A 15,746-nucleotide genomic window follows, 5' to 3' on the forward strand; every position below is an offset into this window, starting at 1 on the left:
AGGGGTTATCATCGTTTTCTTTGTGTGTTTGTATTATTCCTGGTGAGTTGTACTGGAAGATGTTATCACAGTGTCTCAATAACTAAATTAGCAGAGTCTCATTTATGAATGAAATGTAATTTGTGTAATCTGGCTTAGTTCATTAATTTACTTAGTATTTATCACTCTTCTTGATTTGTCTTCCTCGTCTAAAAAGTAAAAAAGAAAAAAACATAACTATTTTTTTTTTTTTTTTTTACTAAATACTAATGCTAGTCCAGCTGAGCGCCTGCCAGCATGGAAGACAGAACAGAAACCTGGATAAAATGTCTATGTATTTGGGTTTCTCAAAACCAGCTTTCTGAAACCCCTTAATATAAGCAAATACCAATCCATTAAGCAATTCATTTTAAAGCACAACTTCCAGTTGGGAAAACAGGGGATTTAGTTACATTTGTGATCAATAAAATTAAACTATTGGGCCAATAGATTAATTTTTAGTATTGGCAGCTATTTATGTAGCTACTATCATTCAATTGGGGTAATTCAGAGCCTAAATGTTTGATATCATATGCCACATAATTAGACATGTATTTAAGTCTGTATCTTATTCATCATTTTATACTTTAATGTAATTAATTCATTATTTATTTGAGCTGATTTTCTATAAAACAAATTTTTTTTCTACTGATTTGCAAATGAAGCTGATGCCTGTTGCCTGCAGAGGAGGGAGGCTACTCGCGGTCACTCACGCCACCTTGGAAGTTGTTTCTCTGACACACATTCGCTGCCTTCAACGTTAACATGCATGGATTGTAGCGCTGCAGTAGAGACCTATGCAGTGTATTAGCCCTAATTGAAACACTTTCCTCACGCTTGTTTCCGGTGCATACCGAGTCGCAGATATTCAACACATTAATGCAAACGTGTGCTCAAAACTAGACAGCTACGGTTACGACAAATCAGCTGACTGTTGCTACGGCTCGAGTAGTGATGACGAGGAGTGAGGTGGGAAGGTGGCAGTGGACCCAGAGGCAGACAACAAAAGAACGGATGGATGTGTGTGTGTGTGTGTGAATAGAAGACATCCTTGGCTGCCTCTCCATCCAGGCTGATAAGGTAGAAGGGACCAGATTGATTACAGGAATCGATGGAGGACAGTATTTGCTTTGACTTCCAGGCCTAATTAATACAAGTCATTATTCAGGGGCTGAACAAGGAGGAGCACGAGAGGGGGAAAGAGAGACTGCAGAGGACTGCAACGCAGGGCCACGCCTGTTCTCCACTTTGACAGACAGTTTTCTACAGCAGGTGCTCTCATCTTTCAGTTTATCCTCCATGCTAACACGCCATAATATGATCCACAAAACAGGAAGTCAAATAAACAGTAGTAGTATGCTTGAAATTTTGTTTTGCTTAATGATTTAATTGATCTACCTTCTGTTTTTCCACGTCTGAAATTCATCTTCATTCATTCATAGTTATATATTTAGCCTTCTTGCCCCACATTCAGCCCTGAAAATGGGACATGACGTCACAATCCTGAGGTGGCTTGTTTAATTGCCCATTGTGCAACCTTTAATTGAAGTGAATAGGAGATTGAAGTAAGAGGAGGACGGTACCTCAAAAGGTGCCAAAATAAGTATTTAGCATCTTTAATGTGAGCCAACAACCTCACAAGTTTAACTGTAAGGAGAGTGAGAGAAATACATTTATGAATGTATGCGTATATTGTTTTTAGTGTCCTGACCAATGGAGAACGGTATTTTACTCCTGTGTATGCGGTCGTATATTTTGGAAGTGACAAGATTGTGTGCATTGGTTTGGGTACTTCCTCACTGGCTAACCTGATGTTGTACTTCCTGGACAAAATGAAGCATGAGGTATCTACACTTGAAAACGACTGTAGCAAGCATCTACCATATAAGGAAAAAGAAAAGAATGTGTCTTGCTACATTTCCAACTGAATTTGACTAAAAATATTGGTAAAGATATAGACTTAGGCTTACATGGTAGGCAAAAAATAAAAATAAATCCAAATCGATGGCAAGTCCTTGCAATATTTGTTGATATGGCAATTAACAAGTGACTCATCGATCAATCCTCAGGCCCTGATACTATTCTCCTCACTGCTGCCGGACAGTGCTGTCTGACTGAAGGCTATTGATGCAGACACACAGGAAGCACAGCTCTATTAAAGAGGGCAGGTACAGGGCCATTTACCCACAGCGACTACAAGGGAATGTCCAGCGGACTTATAGCTACAGATACATAAGAGGGAGGGAGAGACAACTGTACATCAGGAGGAGGGAAATTATTGTAAAACAAGCAGAATATGAAATGAGAGAGTAAAAGGGAAATAAAGACGGGGAGATGGGAGATGAAGGACTGGGATGATGATGGACTGGGATGGAGAATACACAAGAGTCAATCATCCTCACGGAGATGAAGAAGCAGATGGAAGAAGTCTGATGGAGAAGATGACTAAGGGGTGGAGGGTGCCATGAGGGCTAGCCGGGGTGTGTCGGGGAGAAAACAACGACGAGCAGTGAATGAGGCACAGACGACGCAGCAATCCCAACAAGTGGGAGATCGAGACGTATCCCAGGAAAAGCAAGGGCCAGAAATAGATTAAAGGCCAGCAAACACGGCGATGAGCATGAGATAGAAAAAAAGGGGGGAGGAAGTGAGAGGGGTAGAGAGACAGAGAGAAAGAGCAGACAGTCTCCCCACTGGGCAGGGCCAATACTGCAGAAGAAAAAGGGAGGATGAGGGAAGAGATGGGAGTAAAGACGGAGAGCGAGCAGCAAGTCACTTCAGAGTCTCTCTATTCGTGTGTGTGTGTGTGTGTGTGTGTGTGTGTGTGTGTGTGGTCTTTGCAGAGAAAGAAAGGATCAAATGAGATCCATTATCTCGGGGCAGGAGCCGGACGACCATCCAGTCAGCAGCACATTACGTCAACATTCTGCAACACTGGTCTGCTGGGACTCTGAGGGCGGAGAGGAAGGAGGTGAACGCAGTGGGGGGAGGAGGTTAACAGGATAGGTTAGGAGGGGAGGGACGAGTGGGGGAGGATGACAAAAGAGAAAGCTGGGTAAGAAAAATTGAGGGGGGTGAAACAAACATGTCGTGTCCCTGTCATATCAGATTTCCGGTAAATACAAGCTGCTGACCCTCCAAGTGGTAACTAGAAGCGGTACCGCTGGGAAATTATTCGCAGGCTTGGATCTGTCCGACACGAAGCTGCAGATGCATTTCATCAACACAGGTAGCCACAATGGCATCGAGTCAAAAATGACCGAATGCCGATAATCAGTAGTATAATCCACATCAATAAACACACACTGCTGTACTCACTGGTTTTAAAAGTAGCTTTTAAGGGTTGGGCATGTGGGTTTTACAGCGCGTTTGTTCAAAAAGGGCATGAACACCTGTGGTAGAATAAAACCCAGAAACTCAAACTCGACCTGAGCGTCAGACTGGATTACCCCACAGGACCATTTCAGAGCTTGAAGGCCTCCATCAGAAATGATAAAACAATGCAACACTGGAGAGGCTTTTCTTTTACTTCTTCAGAGGCAGCACACAAAACCTCAGTGTCTGATGACAAAACCTGTTTGTGCCAGTGTTTCGTGTGTGTTCCTGCGCCTGCCTGGCACCTGTTCTGTACTCAGAGGCACCGTTGGGTGGGCAGCGGCCTAAATGTCCCAGATTACAACCAACGTCTGCCAGCCTACCTCCTCCTGCACCTGCAGACGGCTCCTGAGCAACATCGACAATCATACCATCTTCTGAGGGTGTTAACGCTCCAATTTGGAGCAGACTGTACATTTTTAAACATCTGTGGGTGACTGATTATGACTTTCAGCCACTAGATCAGCTTCAAATCCACAGCCCGACTGCCACGACAAGCACAAGCATTTTAGAAATCATTTCTCATCAAATAGCATGGACAAGGTGGATGGTGAAACACCAGCATGAAAACCATCAATGAGGATAAATAAATGACTTTGGTGCCAATTAATCAATACGTAAAGTAAACAAATAAAAATGGCTAATGTGATGAGTTCTCAGTAGAGAACTGCTGCAGCTCGTACACACTGCTGAAGGCTATATCAAACTAACACTAACTGTGTTTGCTCATTTATGAACGTCACATGGTGAGAGTATCTAAGTGGGGATAAAGAGCTACAGGATACAGGCTAAAGATACACGTGTTGTGATAAATGGCCACTGTGGTGAAGTGATCTAGATGTAATTCAGCAGTCGGCTCCTTTTTGAACAGAGATGTTTCCATTCTGCAGGTCAGCGGGGGTGCGACCAGACTTCTGTAGTTGGGTGGGTGACGGTAGGGGGCTGGACCCGGTTGACAGATGGGAGTCACCCTGAGGTCAGAGCATCCAGTGTTCTCACTTTTCCTCATCACTTGTATTTTCATGGACTTTTAAAAAGAGTACAACCTTATCAGGAAAACACACTTTAAAAGAAAAATCAGAACAGAAAAGACTATTTGTTACAGTAGCAATAAAGTTATGTTGAATTATTGTTTTAGTTTTTTGGATTTCCCCCCAGTGTAAAAAGTGCCCAAGTGATTGATGGCTCGTGGATGACATTATCCCTTTCAGTGCTAAGGTTACAGGACAGAGGGCAGATGGGTCACACCAATGCATAAACCGTCTGCTTCTACAGCTGTCAAGAAACCGGCCGCAGACATTTAACGTTTTCTCTTTCTTCGGCTGTGCACAGATACTGTTAATAAATACAAGCTTCCCTTAATGACTGAGATGGAGACTGAGACAATCTGACTAGCTGAGCAGGTGGCGTCTCTAAAAAGAAAACCAAAAGACATCAGCACAATAAAAAGGTGAAGCGGCGTCTCATTGTCTTCATAAAAGTCAAGGGTTTTATTATCTAATACTTTTATACCATATAAAGTGTGGCAAGCAGCCAAGTAGAATCTATTAAACCCAAATCACAGCAATCTGATGGTGGCAGCATTGAGGAAAGTGCTGCCAACCTGAGGGCATTGGAACAGGATGAAATTGTTTTTGCTGCTCTACATAAGACGTCACGCCAGCGGAGGCTGGGAATTTAAAATGGCTCAGAGACCAGAAGGTGGGACCTTACCATTTCAAGGACTAAAAGCCTGCACATTACCATAACAGCCATCTGGTACCAAACTGTCTGCCTCTCCCATTACATCCTTTCCAGTCAAGATCTTTTTTTATTTCATTTCATTTTCTCCTTATAGTTTTGAGACCCAGGTGACATTTTAATTGGTATTCAATTCTTGCTTTGCCCCACATCTTTTTATATGCAGTAGTCAGTCAGTCAGTCAGACCTGCTGCACCCTCCCTGTCATCACACCAGCCCCCTCCTCCCCTCCTCGACCCATCTGCCCCAACATCCACCTGACAATACTTTCGAAAGTCTCAGCAGAGCATTGATGAGTGTTCTAGTTGCCAAACGATTGCTTGATTCAGGGACGTCTCAGACACTCACTGCACTGCCGTTGCCTCTGTGCATACCATTGATAGGAACCTGCTGCTGCAGTGCACTTCCGTCCTTGGATGGGAATTTCAAGGTTGTGCTGCAGCAACAGGGCTGTGTGTGTTTGGTAATGCTGACTGAAGAAACGCGACAGGCCAAAAGCAGGCAGCAAAGTCAAAAGAGTTTCTCCTTCAGAACACATTAGTTTTATAATTCATTTTTTAAAACATACCAGCAGGAACAATAATAATAAAATGAATCCCTAAGGGGGGAAAAAAAATACACAAAATTGAACATAAAAATCACCAGAATAAAAAGGATCTCATCAGGTGCCATGGTAACTAAAGCCCTGCGATGCACAAAAGTACAGAAAACCTATCACTACACATGCTGCATGTTAAACAACTCTTCCTACCTAAACGGTAACATATAGCACAAACACATTTGGCCACTATGTCGAGAGGCATTTCATCAACACCTCTAGCTGTTAAATGTCAAGCAAGCCGGCAGAATCTCTGCACTCATTTGATATTTTATCTACTCTGAACTTCCAGGCATTTATCTGCAAGAAAGCCCAATCAAATACATGCAAATTCCTTTCTTCATTCTCGTCTATGTAGTACAAGGCGTCGACAACACCTGCATCTACTGAAAGTATAGCTTTAAGGTCAGGACAATAATCGTCTTAAATCCACAGTCAATAAACTGAATTGCTGATGAAGCACAGACAGTGTCCCTGTCCCTAGAGGATTTACTGTACCTTCATATTAACTTGCAAAAGAGGTTCTTATGCATTGAGCATCTGGTCTTGTGTGACTTTGCAGAAGAAGGTGAATCGGCAGTAAATTACTTAAGGTGACAGTTAAAAGTCAGGCAATAATACTGTACTGCAAGTATCCCTCTGTATTCTCGTTCAGGCCCCCTATGCCACCAGTTTGAAGCCTAGCGGGCAATAAAAAGCCGTGCCCCTGCCTGACTCAAGCAGGGTAGCTGACAACAGCTGAGGTGTTCCTGTTCATACTTGCACTCGGATACAGATCTAAGCTCCATCACTTCCTCTGGAGATAGTTATTAAGATTTCATAGGGTGCAAGAAATGTGATGTGTTAGAGTGAAGTAGTGAGCTGCGGACATGTTCCTATTTCAAGGCTACTGCTGGAACACCAGCCTATCACACTTTGGAGGCTGCTAACACGAGCTAGGCACACAGAACAGTGTTGTCTGTCCTTGTGAGGGCGACGGCACAAAACGTACCAGGTCATATAGTTGTCATTGAGCTTTTGTCACTGGATGTTTACAAAGGATTTAAAGCGTTCACGGTAATCAGGAACAGTTTCTTTTTAAGTTACAGGTACTGAGAGTATTTTTACACTACTCATCATATAGATTTTTTGCATTACTGTTGCCTCAGCGAAGCTCCAGTCAGTCAGTCTCCGCCCCCCATTTCTTCGTCTCGCACGTATTCACACACTTACACTGAATCTACCGAGCTGCATCCAAGCCACCAAACAACAACGAGCTTGGTGAGTAAAATAAAATAACGTTATACAGTATTCACCGAAGTTGTCAACGAGTCAGAACTTTTTTTTATCATTATAGAAGAGCAATACTTCAGCAAGTTTGGTAACGTGAACGGATATAGCCAACGTTATATTTAACGATGTTCCCCGCCTCAAGACAATATTGTTCGACTTCACTTAAATAGCTGGTCACAGTGACTTTTTTACCACTAAAACCGAATCAGTTCATTCTTGAGTGCAAGTGGACGTTTGTCCAATTTGAAGGAATTCCCCTGAGACGTTCCTACCACGTTCACGATCCGAGAACATAGTGCCACAGCTGTCACCAGCACAGAGCCATAAAAATGGCTTACATTACGGGAATAATAATTCTTAGTTTGCCAAAACATCATTTCATTTGTTTACACACGACATCACTTCTAATTAAGCCGCAGCTCATTTAGCAACAACCCAAATGAGTCGTGGTGAGATATTACATGAGACATTTTGCAAAACACCTCCTGCACTACATTTGGTGTTGCCGTCTCCCCTCCCAAAGAGCATCTCCAGAGAGGGCGTGTCTTGATAGTTGTGTGATGTGCTTATGTTTGTGTTTTTGGGGAGCCTGCGAGGATCTTATTGGTTAGCCACAGTTCCTCACACAGTGTTTGAATAGGCTCGCCTCAGCATCAAACGTGCTAACAAATCTTCATTAAGCTACTCTTGTTTATTCTCGTTTATTCTGTGCTTTAAATCTGGTGCACGGTTCAGGATGTTATGAAAAACAAAGACATGTGCATGCTCATTCCCAAATCCTTTTGATGCCGGGAAGAAGACATAAAGACAATGAAATCTGATAAGAGTGCATTCTATCTCTCTGGCTCAATTTTCAGGCATTAAAATGAAGCAACAAAGAAATTAGGGAACCATTAAACTTCCCATCTCAGATGATTTATAATTTGCATTCGACTGCTGTTACTCTGCTCTAAACCTTCAAAATCCTGGTTTCACTTTGAAATTTCTAGTTGTATTGACCTCAGCTGTGATTGCTCCAGAGAGAAAATGTTCTAAACTGAGGTTCAGAGAAAATATAAGTCATACTTTTGCAGTAATATCATTGTGAAGCAATCAACTTTGCTTGAATATCCTCAGAACGCAGGAACTAATCATGAATAATTGATGAGAATCTTCTCTCAGGTCGTATAGCGGACGCAGATAACCCAACAAGATATCACGCACAGACAGCCCACAACAAGCCGACATAAAGCACAAACAAGAGTGCCACAGAATGAAATCCATACATGAGGATACCAGCACACGCTAGATCGCTAGGGAACACCGACAACGACACTGCATTAACAGTCCATATGAGTATGTGTGTAAACATCGGCGCCATTGTTTAACAGAGCCTTTGTTGCTGCTAGAGGTTGAATGACACTCAGACCAGAACGTTACTCATTTAGCACAAAAGACAAAGCAAGGCAACAGCGAGTCCTAAAATAGGTTTCTTCTGGTCCCATCCTGTGTCTCTAAAACAAGCTCGAGTGAGCCGTTTCCAGATCAGCCACCTTTTCAACCCTGTGACCCTTTTCCACAAAGCCCAGGAGAAATCTAGAGAACCCCCTTGAGAATACAGATGACGGCAGACTTCTTTACCAATTACAATTTCTTTCATTATTTGGTTGTGGAATGAAAAAACTGAGAGAAGAGGAGAGACAGAAGATAGGTGGGGCGTGGCATTCAATGAAATATCCACGGATGATAGATTTGTACACGCAAATGTAAGTCTGAGTTTATGTCTGAATGTGCTAGGTTTTGGATGAATGCAGCCTGAGGCATGCTTCATCCTGCTGTGGCCTGTGTGCTCTCTCACGTCAGGCCCTGTGTTAGGTCTGTGGGACCCGGGGGGAAAAAAAAAGAAGGGGCTGAACACCCCCTTGGGGTCCGAATACTCTTTGCCGACGCCAAGAAGAGTCACGAACGCAGCAAATCAGAAGTAAAGAGAGTCAATACAGGCAGAGGGCAGCGTCACACACTTTAAGTGGGTCATCAGTGATGATTATTTTTATATCAGTCTATACAATGTTTTTTAGGGAAATGGTTTCATATTATACTTTTAAGCTAAGTATGGCCATATAGAATAAAACCCTGAATGGGTGTTTTACCATCATGTCTCTAGTCCAGATTTGAGGGGCTTCTGGTTTTACTCAGTGACCTTAATAACTGTTTGCAGCATTTACAACATAAGTGTACTACCACCCTTACCTGCAGTTAGTCAAGAAAACATGCCAAAAAATAAACCGGTCCGAGCTTCTCAAATGTGAATATTATCTGGTTTTGTTGGTCTGCTTTTACAGTAAAATGGAGCGCGTTTGGATTTTGCATTGTTGGTTGGAGGTGAAGGCGTCACCCCTGACTTTGGCAGGTTTTTTGGTATTTCAACAAGATAAATCAAGCAAATAAGAGGCAAATTAATTGATAAAACAATATTTAGCTGCAGCTCAAGAAGAAGTAAAGGAACAGAATAAAGAAATGATGTGGATTAGGATTGCAGCAAATTGTGTTTATGAATCAAGAAAATACAAAAAAAGAGAAGAGGGTTAACGAATTATCAAAATAGTTGGTCAGTTATTTTTTTACTGCTTGAACTATCAATTATTTTTTAAACTAACTGTTTTAGCTCAAATGTGGGTAAGACTTCTTTCAAGTGTAAAACTGTCGATATTAGAGGTAAAACTGACAAGATACCACAAGTTAACGTGTGTTGAGGTACGATGCAGGTGTATTTCAGAGGGGAAACGGAGACATTATGCAAATTTTAAAAACTGTTGTTCTGACAGTGTTTGGCAGTGCTTGGTCTCAGGCCAAGTCACACCCAGATGAGGAACTACAAGGAGTCCTGGATGAACTAGTGACTGGGTGTGAGGGTCCTAGAAGGGTCCTGCCCCTGCTAAAAAAGAGAGTGTAGCTACACGTCCAGACAGAAAGCCGCTACCTGGTGTTAGTCAGGTGGAACAACCTGCCAACACCAGCGGAGTGACATGAGGCTAAAAGAGCTAAACTGCTAGCTAGCATGTGTGCTTGAATGCTAGCCAGCTAGCGAGCTAGGCTGTGCATTTTGGGGCAGATGGATTAAGTGAACCTTATCCCTGACAGGCTAGCGAGTCGACTCATCTCTTTCAAAAACCACAACGGGGCAGTTAACAAACGGTGCAGCCCTCGCGTCAAGCTAAGGAAATAACCCAAGTCTCGGTGTAAACAGTTAACACGTTAGCTGGCAACGTTATGTGGTACCTTTGTCTCCCTGATGTCCTGCTTCCCTCCTTCAGGGTACCACTGGACGCGGACAAATCCCCTAACGAGAGGCCGAGTCGGGGTGTCCACAGCGCTCTCAGTGTCCGAACCACCAGGGACTCTTCCTCCCCCTCCTCCGCCACCTCCTCCTCCACCTCCACCACCTCTCCCTCCGCCATCATCGAGGTCCGAGTCTGAGTTAAATTCCTCCTCGCCGTGGATCATCCGTACGAGGCCAAACCGGACTGAGCCGCGATACCGCCCGGAGACCAGGTCGTGGGAGAAGAGCAGCCGCTGGGAGCCGTCCGCCGTGGGAGACAGAGCCATGGATGGAGGCTCCGAGCCCGGGCTGGCTAAGGGGGAGAGGCCCGGGGTCGGGGATGCTTCTGTTGCGTCTGTTGTGGCCGCCGCATCCGATGCTACGGGCTCCGCCATCGCTGCTGTTGTCAGGGAGTGATGCTACAGCGCGAGGATGACGGTGGAATGAAAAAAAATGCAACCTGGATCAGCGAAGTGCACGTGTTTACGTCGCTACGGAGAGCTGCGTCACAAGCGCAGTGTCAGCGCGTCATCACGCAGTACTCTCTTTCACCACTGAGCGGCAGTGTGCGCTTCAGTCTGTGATGCACTTGTTCAAGTAAGTTTCGGACATGTTCTTCAAGTTTTCTCCTAATATAACAAGATTTTTAAAACTATAATTTAACTCATATACATTAAAACGAACCACAAACAAAGAGAATACGTACATAAATATATCATGAGGAGTTGTTTGGTGGGTCTCCTGAATATTATTTTTAGTATTTTCTTTTAAGTTATTTATTTAACGTGTTACTATTTAAGTACAAACATACTATATTGGAGTATTTTATTACATTGAATATATGTTATTTTATATTTATTATAATTTTATACTGTATATTTCAATGCTATCTGTTTGCTCTGTGATGCGCCATGTATCAGGCTTATGAAAGATCTTATGTTTGTAGATATTGTGAAATAAATTGAAGAAAAAACTGACGTGTGTGTGGAGAGAGAGAGAGAGAGAGAGAGAGAGAGAGGGAGAGAAAAATAATATTTTATGGTGCAGGACAAGTTATTCTCTGCCTTACAATCTTTATGGAATTATTGAACACACAGTTATAGCTACAATACACCAACAAATAAAAATTAAATAACAATAAAAAACAACAACTTATGTAGTATATAATGTCTTATGTTTTTATTTTATATTTAGTTGTAGTAGTTATATGTATAATGTATTCTAATATAGTCTGTAAATATTCTATATAATTTCAGTGTTTATCTTGAGATTTAATTATTTTTAGGAGTTCCTGGTGCCAGTTTTAATGGAACTCCTCCTAAGCCTAAAGAGTTCTGCTGCTACCCTTATACCTTGAGGGGGGGTTTTATAAAGTAAGGTTAGAGAAGAATGTGGCGTCTTGTCATGTTTGACATACACACTTTATTTAACAGGTGACAAACAAACCCCCGTAATCCTCTTATACAGATCTGGAAAATAAAGCATGGGAAAATCGTGAGCTCGACTTAAAGGGACTATGGAAAGTCTCCCACGGAGAAATCACATGAAGAGAGAGGTAAGTCGAGTCCTTAAGATGGACCAGCTGAGCAACAGCAGCAGAGAGCAGCCAATCTTCTCAGTGTGACCACATTAATGGACAGTGAAATTAATGGTTAACCAATCAGAATAGCTCTTTTCTAAATCCATCCGAACGACCGTCTTCCACTCTGTAACACAGACGACTGACTTTATAGGCTGTCACCATAGCCATGTATCCAGCTGGTTACATGTTGGCGAGTCCTCCAACACATGATCAGTAAAATCCAAACCTGCTGCGGGTCTGATGGTGGCATGACGAGGATAATTCTCAACACACGGATATCCCTCCTGACCCCGACTAAATATGTTTATTGTTCAACTTACTCACGGGGAAACGGAGGCTTCAGCTCGCTGTGGGATTATAACCAACATGCCTGCGCACCGAGGGTATAAATACTGAAGGCGCGCCGATCCCTGCTCAGTCTTGGCGCGCTGTCCTGTTACGCACGGAGCGGACCTTTCAGAAGAAGAGACACTCGCTTCTAAGGAGACAGCAGCAGAGAAGTTTCGTTTAATTTGAAAACATTGTCGGGTGGGGAGGAATACAATCAGAGCATGTCGTTGGTGAGCGCAGTTCCGTTCATGAGGCCGCTCCACATGCGCTCTCCGGGTGCGCAGGGCCGCCGCCACACGCTGCCGGCCAGCGAGTTCCGCTCCCTCAGCCCGGAGGATGCCATCAGTGTGTTCGAGATCGAGAGAGAAGGTGAGCACACTCAATATGCTTTACTGAACTAGGTCTACAATACTTATTTTAGTTCCTTTCATAACTTCAGGACAGCACAATTACGCGCACAGGAGCAGCCAACAGCTCCTGTTTCAGCTCTGACTGACTCGTGTGCAGTTACCTGGACGACTCCAGGTCCTGGATGTTAACTCCATGGAGAAAATAACCTCCATTATTAACACAAATGCACCGAAAATCATACACTTAGATTCCTTCCAGTGGTCATATTTTACATTTACTTACCATGATGTGTGACCAACTAAAACATGAGGTTACCATGGTGATATGAGTTCAGGTGTCTTTAACCTGGATGGATGTATATCCTCATCACATTTCCAGAATAGCTGTGATCATTATATCCACCTTCTCAGTTTTTTTAATGTCTTATTTCCTCCTCCTCCACTCAGCCTTCATCTCGGTGTCCGGTGAGTGTCCTCTCCACCTGGACGAGGTGCGTCACTTCCTAACCCTGTGCCCTGAGCTATCTCTTGGCTGGTTCGAGGAGGGACGTCTGGTGGCTTTCATCATTGGCTCACTGTGGGACCAGGAGAGGCTTACCACGGTAAGACAGAGCAGAGGACACCTGGACAGCGATTTATCTCAGGTGCACTGGCAAGGAAAATGTAAGACAGGGTTCAAAACAGATTAACAGAAGATATTTTGAAAGGTTTAAGGGCATATGTTTGGTATAATTGTCTTTGGAAATTCAGTGGGCGAGGATAAATGTTCCACAGGTCCAATTAAATCTCAATGAAAACAGATTTGTGGGAGTAAAACTTCATGGCCTCTAATTTAAACCCAAGCTGAAGACAGATCCAGAGTCCTCATGAAAATGTGATACTTTCTACCTTCAAGTTCAATGTGTTACATACTCATTCAATGTGCAGTGAAATGCTGGGTGGCATAGCCGACTTATGGGATTTTGTCCAATAAAGGTGCATTTATTTGCTTTAGAATTAATTGGACTTTCAGTACATACAAATCCTTATTTGTATAGCATCTTTCATGCAGGTTAGTGCATCACAAATGACTGACAAGCCGCAAACTAATAATAGCATAAAGAGATACAATTCTACAACTTAAATACAATATAAGTGACAACTAAAATAACGATAAAAGGTCAGAGGTGTGTTGAATTAAGCTTTGGTGCCTTTTAATGCTTATGAATTCAGTTTTTCTCTAACAGGGACAATGTTTTTCCTTATTTCCTAACGTTTCAAACGTTTCCGACAGAAAGCTAGAACTCAACTTGAGTACTTAGTTACAGCTAAAGCTTGCCATCTGCACTTTAAATGTAAATTGCTTTACCTTTACTGTAGTTTTTAATGCTCTGTGAAGCACTTTAAAGTGCGTTAGTGTATGAAAGGTGCTATACAAATAAAGTTGCCTTGCCGTCTGAAGTCCAGCAGGTTTCTCAGCCAGGCAGCACCTGTTCTTACGCCTCTCTCCTCCCTCTCTGCTTCCCAGGACGCCCTAACTCTCCACAAGCCTCATGGGACCACCGTCCACATCCACGTCCTGGCTGTCCACCGGACCTTCCGCCAGCAGGGCAAAGGCTCCATCCTGATGTGGCGCTACCTGCAGTACCTCCGCTGCCTGCCCTACGTCCGCCGCGCCGTGCTCATGTGTGAAGACTTCCTGGTTCCCTTCTACCGCAAGTCGGGTTTCAAGGTGCAGGGCCCCAGTGAGATCACAGTGGGGCCCCTCGCCTTCATCGAGATGTTGTACCCGGTCAGGGGCCACGCCTTCATGCGTCGTAACAGTGGTTGCTGAGGACATAAGGACTAACTACCTGGCGATCAGTGGTGGTGGGACCCCCTCCCCCTCTTGGAACGAGGGGACGCTGAGCAGCTTCGTCGTCACTGCGAGTGAGACGTGTTCAGCAGGCGGTGAGGTGTGCGTTGTGACTGTGAGTCTGCAGACAGCCGAGAGCAAAGAGCTGCCATCCAGCTGCTGACAACAGCTGTTGGGGAAAAGTGGTCAGAAACTACAAATATATTCATCTGTACTTTAATAAGAGTACAAAAAAAAAAAAAATCATTAGTGCAAAGTCCTGAAAGAATGTAAGCCCTTATTTTGAATTTGCTTTTCTATGAAACTATTTTGAATATTGTATTAATTTATTCCATAGAACGCTGCTGCCTTGTTTACCCCTTTTTTATATTTGTGATTTAACCAGTCTAACGTGGTTTCTGGCTCTATTTGAGGGGCATTTTTAATTCAATGAAAGCAGTATCTGCCCAGTATTAATGCATTCTGTCCAGTGTAGTTTAATACAAACAGCATGCCATTTCTTATGATACACGTTGTGTACCTATAATATATAAGTAATATGCCAAAGTAAATAGCTAACCTTCAAGGAATAAAAAGACAAAAGGGACAGAAATCAGCAATCAGTCATCACATAATAAGTCAATGGAGTAACTTGAACATGCTTGTCTATTGTTTTATAATAAGATTTCAGTCTCCACTCGTTACTGTTGTGTGTACGTATACAATCACCAATACAATAAGTATATTAAGTGTGTAAATATATTTCCTAAATATATGTGATGTCAAAATGTGTCCTTGATAATCTCCTCCCGCCTTTCACCTCGTAGAGAATCACCACCTCTGCCTCCCAAAGTCTTGAATCAAGACAAATACGTTATTTTCCAATGTGTTGTTCTTCAAATAATAAAAGTTCTATTTTCTAGCATGTCTGCTTTGAGGTCTTTTCATTTTAATCATTGTTGAGAAAACAATCTCAGAGAAACGTCCATTTAGTGGCGGTTCACCATAATCACATGGTCATCAGCAGATGTTGTTTACCCAATTATCATGGAATTGCAGATGTTAAAATTGCCATTTAAGGACTTTTCGAAAAGCTGATGTTTAAAAATGGACACAGCAGTTGGGAAAACAGTCTCAAGACAAAGGCCATGAACTCGCTGCTGTGGAGCTTCTGATCATATTGTAATATTTGAATAGTTCTGCTACAGGAATTAAGGTAAAAATGTAAGTTCTCTTTTAGGGTCAAAGTTCCTGCTATGGCACCAAACAGAAAAATGTAGATATTAACGGCAGATACAAAGTGTTCAGTTGATAACTCTGCATGGTACTGACAGGAAATTAACAAACACACACACACACACACACATACA

At 42.9% G+C, this 15,746-nt stretch overlaps 2 protein-coding genes across 2 annotated transcripts in view; one reads left to right on the forward strand and one right to left on the reverse strand.

Moving 5' to 3' along the window:
- The window catches only part of ube2o (ubiquitin-conjugating enzyme E2O), a 30,247-nt gene extending 19,228 nt beyond the window's left edge, over positions 1-11,019 (reverse strand). The window contains exon 1 of the mRNA XM_084006014.1: positions 10,262-11,019. Coding sequence (XP_083862140.1) covers positions 10,262-10,696 — 435 coding nt within the window. The 5' untranslated portion in view covers positions 10,697-11,019. The remainder of the gene's footprint in view (positions 1-10,261) is intronic.
- A 990-nt stretch (positions 11,020-12,009) lies between these two features.
- Positions 12,010-15,727, forward strand: aanat1 (arylalkylamine N-acetyltransferase 1). Its single transcript, XM_084006047.1, has 3 exons — positions 12,010-12,582; positions 13,011-13,165; positions 14,071-15,727. The coding sequence occupies exons 1-3, from the start codon at positions 12,435-12,437 to the stop codon at positions 14,374-14,376; spliced, it is 609 nt and encodes a 202-aa protein (XP_083862173.1). The 5' UTR covers positions 12,010-12,434; the 3' UTR covers positions 14,377-15,727.
- Positions 15,728-15,746: the final 19 nt, after the last annotated feature.

The sequence above is a fragment of the Eutrigla gurnardus genome (assembly GCF_963514095.1).
Source record: "Eutrigla gurnardus genome assembly, chromosome: 3".
NCBI classification, from domain to species: domain Eukaryota; kingdom Metazoa; phylum Chordata; class Actinopteri; order Perciformes; family Triglidae; genus Eutrigla; species Eutrigla gurnardus.